The 22462-nt window shown below is 36.6% G+C and overlaps 1 protein-coding gene across 4 annotated transcripts in view; it reads right to left on the reverse strand.

The window, feature by feature from the left end:
- LOC143744800 (uncharacterized) overlaps positions 1 to 22462 on the reverse strand; it is a 178020-nt gene that overhangs the window by 41037 nt on the left and 114521 nt on the right. For 2 of the 4 annotated variants that reach the window (XM_077236467.1, XM_077236466.1), the window contains 19 exons: positions 22324 to 22356; positions 17705 to 17743; positions 17052 to 17096; positions 16662 to 16697; positions 16206 to 16250; positions 15707 to 15760; positions 12337 to 12390; positions 10926 to 11015; positions 8496 to 8537; positions 7763 to 7840; positions 7505 to 7540; positions 7250 to 7294; positions 7039 to 7092; positions 6812 to 6853; positions 3269 to 3373; positions 3047 to 3100; positions 2471 to 2524; positions 1525 to 1578; positions 1330 to 1383 (listed from right to left, as the gene is read on the reverse strand). In XM_077236467.1, the coding sequence (XP_077092582.1) occupies positions 1330 to 1383; positions 1525 to 1578; positions 2471 to 2524; positions 3047 to 3100; positions 3269 to 3373; positions 6812 to 6853; positions 7039 to 7092; positions 7250 to 7294; positions 7505 to 7540; positions 7763 to 7840; positions 8496 to 8537; positions 10926 to 11015; positions 12337 to 12390; positions 15707 to 15760; positions 16206 to 16250; positions 16662 to 16697; positions 17052 to 17096; positions 17705 to 17743; positions 22324 to 22356 (1014 nt within the window). Of the gene's footprint in view, positions 1 to 1329; positions 1384 to 1524; positions 1579 to 2470; positions 2525 to 3046; positions 3101 to 3268; positions 3374 to 6811; positions 6854 to 7038; positions 7093 to 7249; positions 7295 to 7417; positions 7541 to 7762; positions 7841 to 8495; positions 8538 to 10925; positions 11016 to 12336; positions 12391 to 15706; positions 15761 to 16205; positions 16251 to 16661; positions 16698 to 17051; positions 17099 to 17703; positions 17744 to 22323; positions 22357 to 22462 lie in introns of those variants that run through there. The other 2 variants (XM_077236468.1, XR_013205917.1) reach the window with 2 other exon arrangements.

Raw genomic sequence — 22462 nt, forward strand, 5'->3', positions numbered from 1 at the left:
AATTGGTCGTGAGATAGCGTTGGATTACCTCACATAATGCACTGAAAAAGGCTAAAGGTAGTGAGCTAACACTAATTACACACTTTAATTCCATAAATATGTTACAATTTAAACGTAAATGCACATTGGTCTAGAAGGGTGGCATCATCCCTTACATTTTACACGGCTACATTTACACACATTGTAATGCTGATAATATAATTTGTAAGGAAAATTGTGCATTAAATAGGGAAGTTATATCCAGAAAACTTTTACAAAAGAAACAAACAAACACACACACACACACACACACACACACATGCACACACACACAAATGCATGTCTCTTTGTAGTCTCGGCGAAGCTGTTTTATCAGCAGCATCAACACACAAAAAAACAAAAGTTGAACATGAAAAATGTTTTTGCGCAAGTGCACTTGCCAAATGAAGACGGATTGTATAATGGATCAATCAAAAACCGTTGTTTATTAACGAGCTGTAGTCACACACTGACAGAAATGCAGTTCAAGTTGACGCCATGGTTCATAGAGTGCACTGATTCTGAATCTGGCGGCGTGGCGAGCGCGAGACGCGGCAGTGCACAGATCGTGAAGCGCGTCTCTCTATAATGTGATTGTGAAGTAAATGGGAGCGGGAATTCACCCCATTATGCACTCGTCACGCAATACCCCCAACGTCAGACCAAATGTGAGGCCCTGCAGACAGGCCAGCCTATAGCCTATAAATATCATATTAAGCAGAAATGTACCGTAGCATATTAGAGGGAGACGCTGATATCTGATTGAATTGATGCGTGAAGAATGCACTTCCACATAAGTCACGAGTAACACCAGGAAAAGGCGGTTAAAGTTTTCTATGCTTAATTTGATTTGATGACAGTCACGAGATCGATTACTCGATCCAATCACGTTGATGGATAAAAATAAAATAAAATTTACACAAGCATGTAACGAGTAACGACCACAAACAGAAGGAAAATAGCAGAGAAAAAGTACAGATACATCACTTAAAATGTACTCAAGTAAAAGTAAAATTACACAATTTTTAAACTACTCAAAAAAGTACAATTTCTGAAATAAACTACTTAATTACAGTAACGTGAGTATTTGTAATTTGTTACTTCACACCCCTGTATTTATGTGATGTGAATCTGTCTGTTAATTGTCTTTGTTTTTTAACTACTGCCTCTGGTGAGCCAAATACCATTTTCCACCTACGTGGACAATAAAGAAATACAATAAAAGTGGTCCATTTGCACTATATTTCAGGTTTTCTGAGGTAGTTTTGTCAAAACAAATTGTATAAGAAATGATAACTAGATTATGCTTACCCGTTCTCCCTTTGGTCCTGCGGGGCCAACAGGTCCTGGTCTGCCAAGAAGTCCCTAAATGTAGAGGAACATGCGTAAGGATCATTTTGATTAGACACAACGCTGGCAAGAAAAAGATTGCCAAGGAAATAAACTAAGCCCCATATAGAAACCATGAAGCAATAATAACATTTCATTTTATTGGGAGATCCTCACCGGTGCCCCTATACGGCCAGTGGATCCAGGCAATCCTGGCACACCCGGGGTCCCCTAGAACAAAGAATTTCAGATCACAGCTCAAAACTTAACTTAAAACAACTACAACAAAAAATAATATATGATAATGATCAATTCTGAATTCTGATAATAAATTGAATTATGTAACCCCGGACCAGTCAACTATGAGCTTATGGGTAGACTTCAACAACAATAAAATGAAAATAAATGTGCTGAAAATAAAAAAATAATTTGAATGAAAATAAATTGGTCCAACTGTCGTAGACTAGCAAAATACAGTTCCATATAATGTTAGTATTGCTACAAATGCAACTGAATAAAAAAAGACCTGATTATTTAAATGATTGGACATAACTTTTTCTTAAATTTGTATTTGTTAGTGGTCTTTCAATATTATTTAAAAACCTATAGAATAAAAAAAATAAAAAAAGAAGGCAAAAAGATATTTGGAAACAATATTTTAAAAGTAAAACCTAAAAGTAACGAACTATGAAATTATACAAGTTTCACTGTTTTTTTTCTATATAAATGATGACATGTTTGATTATACGTACGTTTGCTTGTAAAATATACTTGGTTCTCAAAAAAAATGTTTCATTAATGAAAGATGACAGACAGACAGACAGACAGACAGACAGACAGACAGACAGACAGACAGACAGACAGACAGATAGATAGATAGATAGATAGATAGATAGATAGATAGATAGATAGATAGATAGATAGATAGATAGATAGATAGATAGATAGATAGATAGATAGATAGATAGATAGATAGATAGATAGATAGATAGATAGATAGATAGATAGATAGATAGATAGATAACGGACCGCTCCACCACCTATAACAGGATCCATTCAGTTATGTCGCATTGCACCAAGCGCTCACATACAGTGTAAACACAGTGTTATTCTGATAACTCACCTCATCACCCTTGTCCCCCATTGGACCAGGAAAGCCTCTCTCACCCTTCACTCCCTATATGATGATGAGACAGATAAACAATAGTTGAAACAGGAAGTACACACTTTTGAACTCTAAAGAATCTTCCAACTCTAAAGAATGTTCTCATACATTATTAATGCTTTTCCTGTGGCCTCAGTTCTTGCCTGTCAATGAATGTCTCACATTCAGGCACAGTACTGTACTGTACTGTACATAAACTCTTTTTTTTGCTTTAATTGTTGCACCATTTATAAAATATTTACCTCACAACACCTTGTTGTAATGGAGGAAATGCATGTGATTGTACTTCCAAAAAGAATTACAGCTAAAGGGAAGTCTGTGGATATATATACGAAGTTCTGCCATGAAACTCTAGATGTCTGTGTATGTATTGGCAGTAGCAAGTCTCGGAACTTTTGCCAAGACCAAATACATTAACATTGCCATAGCCATTACCATGCGAATCTCTCCAAGAATTGTCATGACAGAACTGGGGCTCATATGTCTACTGATCACATGATTCTTTTCTCTAATCTGTGATTTAGGGTGGCTTACCTTCGGACCTTCTTTTCCAGGATTACCAGCTGGGCCCCGCAGACCCTGATCCCCCTGTTGAAGCCAACATAGAGTGTAAGAAGCCAGATCCACAGGACAGACACAAGAATAAGAATCAACAAAACAAATCATTCATTGCATCAGCCAGAAAAGATGACAGCACTCAGTGCTAGAGAATCTCAGGTGGAGGGACAGAATATTAATTAGTGAGGAGATTTTTACCTTTTCTCCATCCATTCCTGGGATACCTAGAGATCCAGAGGAACCTTTTTCTCCTTTCTGCCCTGGTAGTCCTGGTACTCTGGTCTGACACACACTGCAGGCGTTCTGTCAACATCACACACACACACACACACACACACACACACACACACACACACACACACACACACACACACACACACACACACACACACACACACACACACACACACACACACACACACACACACACACACACACACACACACACACACACACACACACACAGTAAGGTGCAGCAATCCAACTTTCTCTCCTTTAATCTCTTTCTCCTTCTGTTCAGATCAGCTCCGGATACAACACATTTTAAAATAAAGCTTTCTCTTATATGTCCACAAATAAAAGAAAGGATCCATCATTTAGAAATGCATGTGATTAAATGCAGATGAGAAACTTTTTTTTTTTTTGCATAAAGAAATTTGAGCAGGTAAAATGAAATTTATTTCAAATGCAAACTTTTTGAGATTTAAAATGCATACCATAGATTAATTGCCAATGCATAAAACATTGTACATTATTAGTCTACTGATTAGCCAATTTATCAAAATGAAGAACTTTCTCAAAATAGTTGTACAGAAAAAAAAATCTCATTCATCTTCATATTTAACTTCAACATGGTTTGAAATTTCACTAATGATTCAACTTTTCCTTTGACATGGAATGCAGTTTTCTCACTGGAACATTTTTATTTTGAGAAGTGATATTTCTATTACTCTGTGTAGCTTTCTTCCAATTTCATTGGAGGATTCAATTTACCTCCATCTCATTTCCACTAAAGGACAACTGAAGTAAAACATGGCACCGTTTACCACACTCTTCCTGTGGAAATACACCAAACACACTCCAGTGTCCTTATTTGTGTTTATGAGCTGTACACACATTTATCTGTTTCTGTATATTGTCCTTAATTGCATATCTGTATAGAATGCATGTCTGCTTTTACCAGCTTTCAGAGACACATATGGCACATTGCACATTGCAAAAAAGCTAAAGGTCAAACCCAGAGATACAAACAACTTAAAGGCAGAGAACTTGATAAAAGGTATGCATTAGGGAAGTACTTTTTTTTCCTCAAAGACATTTTCCTACAGATTTTAACCTTGTCAGCCTGATGCATTCAACTCAATACATTTGCCCAATGACACAGGAAACAGGAAAAGCAAAAGTGAATGTGCTTTCAAATGCAGTTTTAAACTCGGGGGCTAAGTAAGCAACCTTTTTTCTCTTCTGCTCTTTAAAGAGTGTAACTGTATACTCGGGAAGCGGAATCAAAGGTTTACCGTAATAGGTCGCAGGGATTGCGCTGACATTTCACACTGGGTGCACTTTGAGCGCGCATGGCACGAGTGTATCTGAAGGTAGCAATTTACTAGTGCATTAGTCCGACCTGCTCAATTAGTGTAGGATGATTCAGGAAGTGCATTTATAGTTGTGTTCTTTGTGCAAGACTGACAATTAGCAAAATAGCATGTGACCTGATATAACAGCAAAAGTTTAGCAAAAGATTATTCAAAAGATTTTGAAAAGGGAGAAAATGTAACAAAAACCTAGCAGAGTGCTTTGACATTTTTAGATTTGTCTAGAAAAATATGTATCAGAGCTTCATTAAATACATAAGATGAATTCATATAAAGGAATAGTTTAGCCAACAAAATGTTGTTAGATGTTAGCAAGCACATTAGAGCTGCTCAATTCCATACACAGTGAATGATAAATTATACAGCTAAATGTACAAAATTATTTATAAAATCATAAAATGTATGTACTTTTATAGCATTTGTATGTTGCTTTTTTGTCCTTTTGGTGTTGAAATTAACAATATATAAATCATCCACATTTATAGTGTAAAAAAAGAGCATCTTGAACATTTCACAGAAGACAAGTCATAATACGAGGAATGATATGAGTGTGATGATGACTTTTTCAGTTTTAGTATTCCTTTAAAGCTAGGGTAGGCAGTGATTTTCATAAATATCATGAAACTCATCACAAAACTCTCGTCAGATCCTGAAAGCAATCAATAAGCGGTCTAAATATTTGTAAAAAAATAAAATAAAAAATACATATATCTTCTGAGGAAGTCTCAGGACCAAAAAATGCCCATCCAATCATTGCATTCGGTCCGAATCGATTGATAGGATGTCCTGTCAACATGTATTTCGACACTTCCGTGCACCCTGCTCCCATCAAGCTAGCTATCCATCCATCCATCCATCCATCCATCCATCCATCTTTGACTCCAGCTCAATTCAAACTCTGTAGAAAGCAGCCCTGCGCTTGCTTGTTCTTAAATTGACATTCAAGTATGTTTTGATGCATTTCCTTTTCTTTGTGTATACATCTAAACTGGATATGAACTACTGTACATTAGCTACTGTAAGTAGCTCAGTGTGTTGCTGTGGTTGACGGTTCACTCCCAAGAATCTCACTGCGTCCGTATTTCAGCAAATGGGCATTTATCTTGTCAGTTTATTGTCGCAAAAAGATGAATGGATGATGCCCAAACAGAAACATAAAGAGCAGTGTAGGAGGAAGACAGATCAGACAGCCCGTTCTCATCCTTTGGCGTCATACATGTGACGCTTTGTACATTTCGTGGAATTCTTACGCACGTGGCATCCTTTAGCATCAAAATGAGACGCAGAACCCAAAGCGTCATACAGGTGACGCTCATCTAAATCCAACGCACATGGCATCGTTTAGCGTGAATATGAGACGCAGATCCCAAGGCGTCATAACCGTACCCTACACCAGACCTAAACCTACCCATAACAGTGCGTGTTATATTGACGCTAAAGGATGCCATGTGCGTAAGATTTCGACGAAATGTCATATGGCGTCACCTACATGACGCCAAAGGATGAGAATGCGTTGGATCAGAATGTACTTATAGGCACAAATTAAAGGGAGTGCGAAGAGTGAATGTTGAAAGAGTGTTTCTTTTTCCAAGAGCTGAATATACAAGAGTTTCAAAGACAGCAATTCAATTATTTATAAAACACGTTTAAAAGTTACTCAGGTAAAACTGGGCTTTATATACCCTCTAACTATAGTCGGGCATTTGTGTTTTGCTACTAAAGTAGTATGTATAATAGGTATAATATAAAAGGAATGTATAATATAGTATGTATAATATAAAAGGAAATGCTTCTAAAATCTTTCATTTTATAGAGGGAAAAATAAGATTCCTCTAGGTAACACAGGGTAAGATCTATCTTAAGATCCATACACAATCTCACTGAAGGGAACACAGTTTTAAATATCTGTTTAAATATCTTCGGTTTGAGATGTCAGGTTTCAAATTCGGCAAAAGTCTTTCTGATATACATCTAAAATGAAACGTTTTGGGGTGCATGAGGTCTAACTGTAAATTCAGCATCTTTTATTTATTTATCTTAGCACTGTTCACAAAAAACATACTTCTAATGTTCAGTGTCCAATAGACTCCAGTAGTAATAAGTGCAGACAGAGGACTATAATAAGAAATAAGAGGACAGACAGTACCTTCAGTAATGTCCCCATGTCTCCCACAATGGGTAGTGCTGTCTGAAAGGGAAACATTATTTAGAGCAGCATTAGATACAGCATTAAAAATGAGATGCAATACAAACACAAATATTTATTATACTCTCCATTAAGTGCAATGTCAACTATTTTCATTAGCGGAGCAAAAACAAACAAAACGGCTGTACAACTCGATATTAACTGTCACAAAATAAAATGTTACGAACCGGTTCTCCAGGAGGTCCGGGGAGCCCTGGTCTGCCTTGTGGGCCTGGAGGTCCCTTTCAGATTAAGAAACACATTCATGTATAAATATAAGAATATTCAAGGTATTTAAGAATTCTTCACATAATACAATTCATACATAAGGATATGCATAGTGGGATTTGTCCACCTTTTGACATGATATGCTTGCAAAGATTTAAAAGCACTTCTCACCATATTTCCTGGCAATCCAACAGTTCCTGCAGGTCCACGAGGACCCTGTGAAAATAACACCATCATGTTAATTCACTTCCTTGGCTTCATCATATTCAACACAATCTAGATTAAATCTCTGTGTTAACCTGTTTAACTTCAAGAGTTTAACTTCTAGAAAAATATATAATATTGAGGTATAAATAGCCTATATTATGCACAGTGACAAAATTTACATGCTTTGTCTACATTTTTGGATGTCAATTAGTCCTTTACCTGAAATCCTGTATCCCCTTTAGGCCCCATCAGACCCTACAGAAAAAAAAAGTTAAACATAAAATAAAGCTATTTCCTATGAATCACTACACTTATCTTATAATACTACTGTTTTCAGTGTGATATGCATTTACAAAAATGCCAAACTCTAAAGCTACTTGGAATGCAATATAGTTGGTTGCACTGTCCCTTTAAATGAAGACTATTTGTGTTTGTGAAGGACAATGAAGTTAAAATTAAAAACAAACAGGTACGTACAGGGGGTCCGGTGATTCCAATCCCAGGTTCTCCTTTCTCTCCAGCATCTCCAGGTACTCCAGGTACACCTCGCTCACCCTGGCAGACAGAGAGAACCCCCCCGAAAAAGTTCATACAGCTAAACTAAATAAACTCGGGTTGAGCGAGTCTAAAATTCAGTACTTGTGTCAAAATTCAGTCAAAAGTAATGACAGTTCATGCAATAAGGCTTGGCTGGATAATTATTATGGTTTAAAATGAATTTGTTTACACATCAACATCATAAACATCTTCAGCCATTATCTAGTAATATATTTAAAATGAAACATTTACAAACAGATGCTTACACAGCAGTAAAAAAAAAAGAGATTTAATGAAGTGTTTAGCATAAGCAAATCGTTTTGAATGAATGTTCTGGGTTCAATACAAGTTAAGCTCACTATAGACAATTTCAACATGCAACTTTTTTGAACCTGTAAACACAATTTTTCATTGTTACAGAAATGATATTTTCTGGTAATCAACAATGTCACTGATGAACCCAGAACTTTCCTTTAAATTATTCACATCACAATGCTGATATTTCTTATCACACTAATAAAAAAATAAGAAAAAGTGGACTAAAAGACACAGCAAAGCAAAGCACAGCACAGGGTAATTTGTCTGATATGAACTCTGGGGCTGTTACTTTGCAGATAAACTTCACAAGCGCAAAATTGAAAAAAAAAAGAAAAAAAGGTTCACAGTAACCAACCTTAGGACCCCGAGACCCCCGTGGACCAGACACGGCCTCCTCCTAGAGCAAAACAAGAGATGCAATACAAACTCAAATGAATACCATGTTCTTAGAACTTACATAAGATTCTATTTCAGACAGATAAATAGATACAAGTGATGACCTGAGAAACTTTTATTAAAATAGTTGGCTGTAAAATCTCTGAAAATCAATGTACAGGAAAACTAAAAGTAGTGAAACAGAGAAAGAATGTGTATATACACACATATATACATATATATATATAGCCTATATATATAAACTTAGCAAACTACTTTTTCTAAACCACTTCAAATTAGTAGCTTATAGCTTGACAAGATACATTTTTAAAGTAGTTTCCTTAATATCGCTAAATATTGCATGGCCTTGTTTTGACAGCACATTTTTAATTGTTTTTCTCAGTGTGATTTGCAAGTGATACAGTAGGCGCAGACAGTGCGAAAGAGTTACAGTAAGCATTATTTGCTATACACCACTGATGGAAAATTGATTTTTGTGGTCAGCAAGAATTAGATTAGCAAGTAGTTTTCACATTGCAGACTTTTTGCATCCCGTGAAGTCATAATACAGGATACTAAAGTATAGTGAACTGATTCAATAAATACAGCGAGGCCTTTTTAAGAAGTGGGATTAAATGGAAAAGTGTGTGTTTTAAATGTATTAATAATAATAGAAACATCCACTTTCACAATCCATTCAGTCCTAATGGATCAAGTTAAAAAAATCTATTTAAATTATGAAATAATAGTATTATTATTATTAATAATAATAATGCCGAATGAGACCAGTAATGAGCATTGAACTGTGAATAGTGTTAGTTTTGATTTCATTTGTTCACTCACGAATTTCCCTCTTTTTCTCCTTTCCACTAAAACAGAAATGATGAAGGTGGATGATGACATTCTATATTGATTTCAGACCAACAAACCATTATTCATCAGATCAACAAGTGCTCTGTCTGCCCACCACCCATCTGTCTATATGCTTCATGCTGGATATCTTGCCACCATTACAGTTAATATGCAGTTTATCTCCTTCTCTTGCAAACAAACTTCGGTCATTTCTTCGGTCATAGTCCAGCTGGCATCTAACTAGCATGAAAACTGTGAAATCAAATCTGGGGATTGACCCCTTTCACATTTCCAGGTTTCTCAGAAGCGGAAGTCTTCATAGTTGGGTCGTCAAACTTCTATAGCGGTGAATGAGAGACTACATTACATTTATTTTTTGTTTCCATTTGCAAATAGCAAAATAAATAATCCACAATAGTGTTTTCACAACTTTCAAAAGAGGAAAAAAATAGAGAGAGATTGATAACGGAAGTTGGAAGAGAGAAAGGTCAACAACCCGTCACTCACATGAGATCAACCAATAGCAAACCACAACCATCCAATCAATACCCAATTGAGTCATAGTTTTTTTAGTTCTTTTATTCGAGAAGCAGTTTCACTTGGATATACGTCACAATAGGGAATGAAACTTGATCTTAACTTCTGTTTCATGGCAACTTTAAAGGAATAACAGGAATACTGGATTCTTAACAACAAAGAGATGCTACAATTTATCAAGACCTTGAAACAGATAGGGAGGGAGAAACACCCAGAACACCTCATACGTGGCTGGTCCCAAGTATAAGGGTCTTTCCTTGCCATTAATCATTGGATAACACACCTATGTCTCCATCGATTAAAAAAAGGGCTAGTGCGATGGCTGCGAAATATGCAAACCTACCAACATCCGTTGACATGATTTTCGGAATGACTTATCGCAAGAGGGAAAAAATAACACAATAGTTAATGGAAACGCTATAAATAGTTCAAATAAAAATATCGTGAAAGTTTTGTGCAAATCTGTAATGGAAACGCGGCTAGTGTTGAGATCTCTTCTGAAACTCTAGATAAAACTTTGAGATCCGTAGCTTCTTTTTTTTTTTTATCTGAGAAAACCAAGAAGCCAGACACTGAAGCAAAAACCTTGATTAGCTGTCATTTAATCTCACAGGTGTCTAAGAACAACAACTGAGCTATTTAACAGATCTAATTTGGTGATTTCTCTCTCTCATGGCTTGGACAGGTGACAGGTGTACCAATAGGATAGTTTTAACAAAGCGGTGTTTTGGCATGAACAGTTTTTCATTGTCAAAGCTGAAAACAAGGAGCTGTCCTCAATAACCCCGGCTGCTGGCGGACCAAGAATGTGCAGCAATGTCTCGCATTAGCTGTCACATATATACAGGCATATTTACGTCATTGTCAGTGTGCCTGAGCTGTCATCAACACGGTGAGACGTTGGATAAGTGTCGAGAGAAATTCTGTTTGTGTCTATAAGAGGTGCTGAAAGAGAAGATATTGAGTGGGGAACATTCAGGTGAAGTGGAAGAGAAACACAGGAATGGTGTTATGTACCTACCCCAGTGCAAAGTCCGACAGAGCAGGGCTCTCCAGGTTCACCCTTGAGGCCCTGGGGGCCCATCGGTCCCGGTGCTCCGCCTGCATCCCCCTGCAAACACACACCGACAGCAGCTGGCATTTAGAGACGCTGTCACCTCCGGTTTGTCATTTGACAGGTTGAGGAGCACCGCACAATTGCACACACATGCCCGCCTTCACACGCACAGACAAAAACAAGAGCTGGACGTAAATATCACAGACATCCGGGGCAAATGCCACCAAACTAGAATCACCTCATGCAGCTTTAGAGGCTATACAAGCTCACTCACATCATTAAAAACGCTGTAATGATTGAGAGATCTGTCAGATATTGAAAGCATTTTCGCCAGTCGACTTTCTCACAATAACTTTAATTTTTGGGGTAGGAGCAAAAAAAGAATGAATCAAACATATTATTATTATTATTATTATTAGAGGAAAATGAAATGCACTTTCTGCCATAATGCAATATCTTAGTCTACTAAGACATGAGATCGACATACATACAGTATACAGTAATAATAAAATAAAATGTACTAAAAGTAAATAAATAACATAACATTACATATTTTTTTCAGCAATTGAAAAATAATCAAATATAAAAGTAAACAACTTAAATTCAAAAAGTTGTCTTGGCAATTAACTGAAAGTGTAAGTTGAAGTACTAAAATAACTCATTAAAACTGAAAGAAACCGGCTCAACAAAAAATAAAAAGACAAAAACAACAAATCATTAAACCGTTAAAACTTAAAAAATAAAAGGAAAAAATAAAATAGACCGTTCAGAAGATTAATACAACAGTATATAAATAATACTATAATAGTCTATAAATAATACAAAAATAAATAGCATAATAGTTTTAGTGGAAGACTGACCTACTTCAAAAGACATTTTGCATAATCACTTATTTTAATTATAATCATTATTATTAAGTCCTCAGGTTCTGTCACTAAAAGATGGAAGAATCAAATAAATGTGCTAAGTGTGTACCCATTCTTCAGTTCTTTAAATCATCTGAGGATCAATTTTGCTGTAGGCCTTCAGATCAGAGGTAGTAGTGTACTTTAGACTCGATATCCAGTTTCATTATGCTTTCCTGTATCTCTACACACATCTGCATTTTGACTTTCAAAGAACCCCGATAAATCACAAACATAAAGCAATAATTCTTTGAGATACCTCAAGTAACTGAAACTATACCAGCATAGCGCTTTTTATCTGCCTACAGCTGGTGCAAACTGTCGAAATGTACAAGCAAAGCACAGCTCAGTGAAGCCTAATGTAAACATGACCTTGTGCTTCAACACATGCAGAAACATGGAAAATATCACACTAGAAAAATGTGGCCCCAGTCACGGTGTACCTCCAAACGCAAAATGCTCTTGCGTACCTTTTCTCCTTTCATTCCGTCTTTTCCAGACAGTCCTGGCTGACCGGGAGAGCCCTGAAAAAAAACAAAAACAAAAAATAACAAGGAGCGATAAGACACATGCCTATCAGCTTTAGCAGTTCCTTCTTTTTCATTTTGGATTTGATCCCTAAAATCCCCCATCCCTGTGTCCCCATCTTTTTTGGAATAAAGGCAGATGCTTGTTAGCAGAAGCAGGTGCCGAGAACAGATTGTGATGCTGATGCTGTTTCCTCCCACACGTAGAGAACTCAGATGTACCCGTCCCTGCAAATTAATTTTCAGATTACTGATTGATTACTGATTGTCTGCGCAACAATTTACAGCTCTGCATCCTTGTTTTTCTCGCCTCTGTTATTTATATGTGCATTGTCTTTTTCTGTGTGTGAGCGAGAGTGGGAAAAACTAAAAAGCTGTAGAGAGCCTGATGAAAATGAAACTAGATTTTTACGTTTTCATGGAGTGTTTGCCAATGCAAAATTCCCTGTTATTACGCTAAGACGTTGTGGGTGATTGCGAGAGCCTTGCAGTGCGGTTGCTTAGATATTCTGAGGGGTGTTTAGTGCGCTGCTATGTGATTGCTAGGGTTTTCTATGTGGTCAAAAGCGTTCATCCCCAAGTCTCTACACTGACATATAGTTCAATGAAGAACCTTTAAAGCAGGGGTCTCCAAACTCGGTCCTGGAGGGTCACTGTCCAGCAGAGTTTAGCTCCAACCCCAAATAAACACACCTGAACCAGCTAATTAGTCTTACTAGGCCCTATGATGACGTATTCACCGGTGTGAGGGCGGGACAACCTGTCACTCACATGAGATCACAGCAATAGCAAACCACAACCATCCAATCAATTGCCAATTTTCAAATCCCATCCTACATTTTCTCTTGTTCTAGAAGCCGTTTCACTCAGATACATCACAATAGAAAAGACTATCGCAACTTCCATTTTATGTTGCCTTTAATATCATGGAACCTTTCCATTGCACAACAGGTTCTTCGTGGTGGAAAAGGGTTCTTCATATAATTAAAGGGATAGTTCACCCAAAAATGAAAATTCTGTCAGTATTTACTCACCCTCATGTTGTTCCAACCCCGTAAGACCTTCGTTCATCTTCGGAACACGAATTAAGATATTTTTGATGAAATCTGAGAGCTGGATCACTCCTCCATACTAGTCCATAGGCTTCAAAAGGATTGAAACTTGCCGGCCCCGAAAAGTCATTAAAGACATCGTTAAAATAGTCCAAGTGACTACAGTGGCTCAATATTAAGTTTATCAAGCGACGAGAATACTTTTTGTGCGCAAAAACAAACAAAAATAACGACTTTATTTCAACTATTCATTTCCTTCTCTGTTGGCCTCTAGTCAGTTGAACTAGTGTAATTGCGTAGAGCTACGTCACACGTAGGCTCACTATTGGCCGACGCTGGTCATGTGTGTGATGCGTGTGACGTACAACAACAGAAGCTCTACGTTATTACACTAGTGAACTTACTCGAGGGCCACAGAGAAGGAAATGAATAGTTGAAATAAAGTGGTTATTTTTGTTTTTTTGGGCACAAAAAGTATTCTCGTCGTTTGATAAACCTGAGATTGAGCCACTGTAGTCACTTGGACTATTTTAACAATGTCTGTAATAATTTTTCGGGGATTGCAAGTTCAATCCATCAAGAAGCCTATGGAGGAGTATGGAGGAGTGATCCAGCTCTCAGATTTCATCAAAAATATCTTAATTCGTGTTCCGAAGATGAACGCAGGTTTTACGGGGTTGGAACAACATGAGGGTGAGTAAATACTGACAGAATTTTCATTTTTGTTTTCATTTTCATTTTTGGGTGAACTAACCCTTTAAAATGTTCTTCAAACAAAGGGAAAAAAATAGGGATGCACCGATGTATCGGCTGATAAAAGCAATACTTTTCACTAGCTTTTGAGGTTAAAAAGAAATTAAATGTTTTTATTTTATTTATTTTTTTATGACTGATGGTTTGGCTAGATAAAACCCTTATTCCTCGGCTGGGATCGTGTAGATTCCTTTGAAGCTGCATTGAAACTGCAATTTTGACCTTCAACCAGTTGGTTCCCGTTGAAGTCCACTATATGGAGAAAAATCCTGGAAAGTTTTCCTCAAAACCCTTCATTTCTTTTCGACTGAAGAAAAAAAGACATGAATATTTTGCACGACGTGGGGGTGAATAAATTAATTCTGAAGTGAACTACTCCAAAAAAAGCCAAATGATTAGGGCCGATTATATCCTGTCAATCAAATGGGGATGGAAAAACATGTCAGACTGCAAATCATACTGTGTGTGAAGTCTTTTGTGTTGAATTGAGGGCTGTCAAAGAAAATGCCACAATAACACATACAACAGTGTGCACATTACAGCACATAACAGTTTAAAAAAATAGCAGTGATAAAGTAGGCTCTATTTGACCTAATGAATCACCCGTAGATCAAGCCAGGGTAGCCAGGTCTGCGTTTTTTCCTACACCAAACATTATTTGTAACACGCCTCCCATCCAATAATCGCAGAGCTTTGTTCTGTTACTTCTGATAAGAAACAAAGTCTAAGCTTTTAAATTCTGTCCATCGTATCACAAAATTCAAACAATAAATGCCATTTTGACGCTCTTAAATGTGGCCCTTAAAAAGTCTTTTGTTTCACTTTAATACAAGTTAGCACAAATAAAAACATGCATGAACATTAAAAGATGTGTTGAACGAGATCAAAATGTATCAAGTATTTGCTCAATCTGTGTTTCAACCCCGTAAAGATGTCATAAACAACTTGTGAACAAAGTGTCCCTTAACATTGCATTTACCTCAGGAAAGTTGTCCAGTGTTCACAGTTTGTTAGTGAGTTATAAAAAAAACACTAAAAAGTTAACACTATTTACTGGTAATTATTGAACACATTTGTCATGGAGACAAGCGTTTACGAAAACTACCTTATGTGCAAATCAGTAATATACAAACATTTCAGTTTTTATTTGAGTCTAATTAGTAAATCTGAGAATAAATAGCAGTTGACTATAATGGTTTAGGCTCTCTTTATAAGTTTAATATAATATTATAGAAATGTACCAAATGAGAGGGTTTCCTGTATAGTTGATTTGTTGTTGTTTTCCCCTAAAGAAAATTAAACTATCGGTAGCGGCGCAGAAATGTAGAAATTAGGTGCATGTCCAAAAAAAAAAATTCTTATATGGCTTTGCTGCAAACCGTTATTTTTAAGATTGTATGATATTCTGGTCCCAAAATATGTCTCAAGTTGCTCCATTCAAGGTGTTTTAATATGCATTTTACAAAACTGTGCAGGAAAAGTTGAGAAGCTAGTTGTTTCCTGCTTACCGGGTCTCCTGGAAGACCACGGAGGCCACTGGGACCAGGCTGACCCTGCTTTCCCTGTAAGAACACACACAAAAAAAAACAAGTTAAGATCTTTTCATATGAGCAGTTGCCCTTATTTCATTTCAAATGAAAAACTCTTGCTTCAGGTACTCTGATTTTGTAACAGCTGTGAAAATTGTAGCATTTTGACTGCTTGCTATTCTGAGAGGTCCCTATCTGTGCTTTAAACTAAAATGAAGGCCAAAATCAGCTGCTTTTTGTGACTGAACCCATTTAACCCAGCAAGAAGTGGTTGCAATAAGCCACCGTAGAAAGCTTTTGGCACTGGTCAGTAAATCAGTGAGTTCATGGCAGTGCTGTTCTCTTGCTGGTCAACCATGTTGAAAAGGTCCACAATAATTCCATCATACTGAACGTAGAACGACTTTAATGTTGTTTCTGTCTTGGTCAAATCACAAGATGTCACAATTGAGGGTTTACAGAGACAGGAAGTTCATACCTCAAGTCCTGGTGCCCCTGATAGTCCAGGCAATCCACTAATTCCCTTTATGAGAGTTGAAGGAAAGGAAGAAAAAAAACCAATACAGTGAGAAAAAGAGAGTGAGAAAGAGAGAAATCATTCTTTCACAGAAAATTGTGCCATTTAAAAGAACATTTTGGAATAGATATTATATTATAATGAAAGCAAAGGGAAAGATTCTGCATTACAGAAAAATAAATAAGACAATGAGGGCATTGAGTGACATTTTAATTTCTATAAAAATACATTTGGATAGATTTTTACTTTATTTTGCATTGCACACTAATGTACATGTACTTACTAAAGGGTTAGGATTAGAAGTTGCATGTAATTAGGCATCATTTATAGTTATTACTACAGTAACTACATGTAACGTGTAACAAGGACACTGTAAAGTAAAGTGTTACCCAACATTTTTTCACAGGCTTTATTTACCTGTAGCCCCTGTGAGCCTTCAGAACCTTTTTCACCCTGGTGAAAGAAGAGAAAATGCTGAACGCAATGCATGAAATCAAAAGATTTTTCAAAAGGACATGAGACTTCCAAGGTCGAAAAAAAATATTTTTTTGTGTGTCCATACTTTTAAAATACCTCAGTGTCCCTCCTTTTAAAACCTCTACAAACATCTGACAGATCAAAGAGGAAGCTGGACTGGGCGTTTTGATTGGCTGTACATTGTGTTGATTAAAATGCAGCTTTTATATTTTCCCTTTTTTTCCCCTTATACAAGACTTTTAAACACCATCCGGCAGTAGTTAAACCCTTTAATGATCTTACAAACTGTTGTGGGTGCATGACAAATGATGTTAATGTGTGGCTACTAACCTGGTCTCCTTTCTCTCCTTTCTGGCCTTTATCACCTCCTTCCCCCTCATAGATTATAGAGAGCCAGAACAAAATAATGCATAGAGGTTATTAATGGAAGAAATGCTTGATTATATTTCCAATGTACACAGCAGGAGATTGTTTACAACAAATAGCATAGCATGTTATAATATGACTAAAAATAATATCGAAATGCACTGCAAATGTAAATTGTAAGTTTATAAGTAACATTAAGAAACATTTTCACTATTATACAGTTTTCTGCCTTTCCAAATAGTATAAAAATAAAAATGTACTTTTAATTTTAATTTATAATTATAATATCTATATTTTTTATCTTAAATGTAAAATATATACAAAAAATACAAAGCATTTTACTAGCGGAGAAGACATCTTTCCAAATCTCTGTTTGAAGACGTAATGCCGCAAAAAATCCTGAAGAAATAATGCCGCTCTGACCCACTTCATCCCCTAATATCAACATTTACAGTTATAATTGCTGTGCAAATGCATTTATGCCACCCCTGAGCAGCATTAAACATTCGGTGTAAATGCCATTTCAGAAGAGCTTTTATTGCCACCTTTGCTGTGTACATTTGGCATCAGACACCACTGTATTTCAAAATGTTTCAATGTTGTAAAAAGCATCTTACAGGTCCAGAAAGAAGTCTCAGTCCATGTGCTGTCATGACCTGAATAAAGAAAAAAGATGATCTTTAATAAAGATGTCAACTTATGCTGTTGCAGAAAACCATCATGAGAGGCAACATTGACTGCAACTGCGGTGTACATGTGCTAGAATGAACCCATCAGTTATGATTTAATGTTTTCTCACGCTCTGCCCTTAGATCTCAGTTCAGTGAAAACCTCAACATCTCCACACAAGAATAAAACAGAAGCTTCCTTTCTCTCTTTCTGGATAGCCTCTATGTGAGAGATTAACATTAATCCAGGGCTTATGACATTTAAAATGCCAAGAGCCTTTTACTGCAACAAGAACCTTGAGAAATACAGACCCTCTTCAAGGCACAAGGAGGTGAATTCTGAATATGCTTTATGACTTTCCATTTACCCATTAACTACCAGTGCTCAGCAGGGTTAGTAGCCTGTCAATCATTCTGATGGCTTTCAGTCAACGGTGAAAGACAGATCGTTTCGTTGGATGTATCTACTGTCTTTCATGCGGTGTAAAACAATCCATGAATAAAGATGAAACAACAGGAGGCCAGATGTAACTTCAAGGCAAAGTTGATCTAGAGAACAAAATGTAGATTTTTTTCTTGTTCATCGTGATAAATAAAAGCATGCAAAATATATGAGCTCTGCTCCCAAACCCATAGTGAGATTCAAATCCCTGCATAGGAAGTTGCTAAGTGAAATGGAAACACTGGACTCACAAATGATTCCAACACAGTTCAGTGTTAAAATGTTAAGGACACAATACTGTAAACATAAAAATATATTGCACACAAATATAGGGCAACACTTTTCAAATCATTTTTAATGTCATTTTTAAAAACCTTTTTTAAACAAAAAATTGAATACACTGAATGGTTTCATTAAAGAACATTGTGATTCTCTCTTTGTCTTTTGTCATCTGATTACAATGGCAGACAGCAGCAGACTTGTGTATTAGGCTGCTGTCACTTTAAGACCGAATGCACAAATCCAATATAATGACTGACGAGCATCTGATTTTCTCCCTATTGTTTACGTTCACCAAACGTAATATCTTAGAAGATTTAGATCTCTTGCCATTTGAATAACTTATCAAGCACGTTTTTCCTTTTATTTTCTCATTCACCCATGTTTCTTTATCGCTCAAACATGCCAGTTACTTTAAGCAGTCATGTCGCAAGCCATTGACATGGTTTTAAGATTTCAGAAAGCAACAAGTGAAAATAAAAATGTTAATCTTAACTGCGGTGACTGTTCGGTTGCATTTTCAGATCTTTGAAACATGGATTTAAGACGCCAATTAAGGCCTTATTTTTACATTTACAAATTTAAGACTGTGGCGAACAGGACGGCAGAGGGACGTGAGAGAACGGCGCGAGGCCGGTGGTGCGATTGCTAATGAGCAACACCTGTGAAGCACACCGGTCTCGCATCTCTCACGGAGGAGCGGAAGCATAAAGGAGGAGCGACGACGTTGATGATCGAGGGAGGAACAGGCCTGTATTTTAGTTCAGTTTTGTTTTTTGTATTTGTGTTTTATTTTAGCCAGCAGTCGTCCGCGAGGGGCTGCTGGCAGTATTTTAGTTTGGTTTGTTTTATTTTAATAAAGTTTATTTGAATGTTCGCCGGTTCCCGCCTCCTTCTTCCCTGAACATTGCTACAAAGACATTAAGACATTTTAAGGATCCGTGGGATCTTGTATTTTAATATACTTAAGAATGTAATTTATTCCTGTTATAACAAAGCTGAATTTTCAACATCATTAGTCCAGTCTTATTATTATTAGTGTTGAAAAGAGTTGTACTGCTTAATATTTTTGCGGAAAAACTTAATCAATGCATCCCTGCTGAGTATTTAATTTTTCAAATCTTTCAATTTTACTGACCCCAAGCTTTTTGAACAGTAGTGTAAGGAAAATGTCTTGCCACAAGGTGTGGTATATTTACTACTAGTGAATATTTATAAATTTAGATTTTGTCCGCCTCTGTCAGTCGGTCATCTTAGATAACTTTCTTTAAGGATAAAAGAGATACTGCCTTGAATTATGCCAAAATTACAGCATCTTAGAAGGCAGCTTATTTTCACAATTTTTTGGACCTCCGTCAGCAGTGAAACTAATTTATGTATAGGTAGGCAGCTCACAAGGTTTAAAAAAAGAGCTTTGATGTGCAATACATCATCATAAAACAAGTAAAAAAATAAATATAAGCAATCCATTGAACTCAGTTGAGCACAACGATACATTGACTCTAGTCTGAGCTCAGAAAAACAGCTAATTACCATTTAACAAGAATGTAATTAAAATCTTGAAATAGGATTTAGGTAACAGTTGTTCAAAGATTTTTTTTTTCCTTGGACAGAAAAAAGACACATTAATTACACATCCTTAATTAAAAGAGAACTAGCTCTAAACAACACTCTCCATTCAGAGCCAGTTACAATCAAATTACAAACTAAAGAGGAAACCATGAGAGAATAATCAAACTCTTAAAAGCCAGTTCATATTTGAGTCACCCATCATCGTAATTAGCCATTTCAGAACAGGAGAAACAACAAAAAAAGATTCTTTAGTCTTTCTCAATCTTTGTAAATTGGTTTAAAAGGGCCACAGTCATCTCGCTTTTCCCATTTAGCTAGAGATTCACACAGCAGGCAGCATCAATTGATTTTGTGCCCTGCTGTCAAATCGCACCTCTCGTCTCCCCCCTTTTGATTTAATTGACACCGGCGAAGCTGTTCCAAACCTGCAAATTTCTTGCTAAGTGCGACCAAAAAGCTTTTTGGCTTCCCGGCTCTCAAAGGTTTTCTTATTAGTGGCCAGTCAGCAGAGATGAAGCCGATGAGCAGTGCTGCATTGATGCAGTACACTCTCCACTGTCCGTACTAGGAAATATGTTGGTGCTGGTAGTTCATTTCAACTTGGATGAATATAAAAATACAGAATGAACAAGAAATAAAGAAATCCTAGATTGCGTTTTCATGTTGACGTATGAAAGTGAATGTGTCTTTTTAAATAAGCATTGAAGTTCAAGTTAAATTGAATTTAGCATGAAAATTAAGGATTGAACGCTACAGGGTTCCTTTTAGAGAAAGTCATTTAGTTGATTTTTAATGAAACATGGGTAAGAAAATGTGAAAGTATTAAGCAGAATATACAAGAAATTGATAAATCGAGTTACTCAAATATCAGCATTTTAACATACGCTACTGTTTCAATGTTTGGGTCAGTCTTTTTTTTAAGGAATTATTACTTTCATTCAGCAAAGATGCACTAAATTGATCAAAAGTGAGAGTAAAAAATTTGTTAAAAAATAGATATATTTCATAGAAATGATGTTCTTTTAAACTTTCTATTAATCAGATAATCTTGAAAATCACTGTTTCCACAAAAACTTTAAAGCAGCACATTAGCATATTAGAATGATTTCTGAAGGGTCATGTAACAATAAAGACAATGGAGTAATGGATGCTGAAAAACAATGGAGTAATGATGCTGAAAATTCAGCTGTGGATTCACAGGAATAAATTAACAGTTAACAAAACAAATTAACAAACAGTTATCTTTGTCTTAGAATCTTACAGACTCCAAACGTTTGAACGGTAGTACAAATAAACATTTCTTTACACTAGTTTTGTACCCATAACGTTTTCTACCAGCGATAGTTTAAAATTTAGGGAGGCCTTAACGGGAAATGGTGATGGAAAAAATACGAGTTGGGAGATAATACCATAGAGATAATAGAAAATAAATGTTTGCGTACCTCTGAAAACGTTTGCGTTTCCCCGATAAACTGTTGCCTCGCAAAACTTTTACGTTTCCCAAAAACACTGTTGCCTCGCAAAACTTTTACGTTCCCCTGAAAAACTTTGCGATCCCCAGAGAAATTTTGCGTTCCCTCAAGAAACTGTGCTCCCCACAAAAACTTTGTATTCCCCCGAGAAACTTTGCGTTGCCTCACAAAACTTTAGAATTTAGAAACTTTAGAAACCCCCAAAAAACACACGTTCCCCAGAGAAATTGCATTCCCCAAAAACATTTTTGCGTTCTCCTGAGAAACTTTCGATCCCTCACAAAATGTTTGTTCCCCCTTGAGAAACTTTTTTTTCCCTCACAAAATGTTTGCGTTCCCCAGAGAAACTTTGCATTCCCCCGAGAAACTGTGTTCCCCTGAGAAACTGCGTTCTCTCACAAAATGTTTGCGTTCCCCCGAGAAACGTTTGTGTCTTTTTGCGAGCAAACGGCAAAATTTCTCGTGGGAACGCAAAGGTATTGTGAGTGAAGACAAAGTTTCTCGGTAGAACGCAAACGTCTTGCGAGGGAATGCAACAGTTTTTGTGAGAGAACGCAAAGTTTATCAGCGGAACAGAACATTTGCGAGGAAACGCAAAAGCATTGACATATACCTTTTCTTCACAACAAATGTGACATTTTTCATCATGTCCCTTTAGAGACTCTGTTAAAATGAAAAGTTCAAATGAATCCTAGAGCACTGACTCTGAATCATTTATCGGAGTGGTTTATGCCATGAAGGCCGATATGTTTATTTACTATGTAGAGAGCATCTGCATGCATCAGAACCGATACAGTACTCACAGAGCCCGCCGGTCCTCTGGGTCCTTCTTCACCCTAAAGGAATAATAATAAAAAACACAAAGAAATGAAATCATATGAACCACAGGATTAATTTAATCTGAACTTCAGTCAGTCAAAAGTCTGTCGACACGAGACTACA

Source organism: Siphateles boraxobius, unplaced genomic scaffold (assembly GCF_051911475.1).
Source record: "Siphateles boraxobius isolate OS27281-9 unplaced genomic scaffold, OSU_SipBor_1 20, whole genome shotgun sequence".
Classification (NCBI taxonomy): domain Eukaryota; kingdom Metazoa; phylum Chordata; class Actinopteri; order Cypriniformes; family Leuciscidae; genus Siphateles; species Siphateles boraxobius.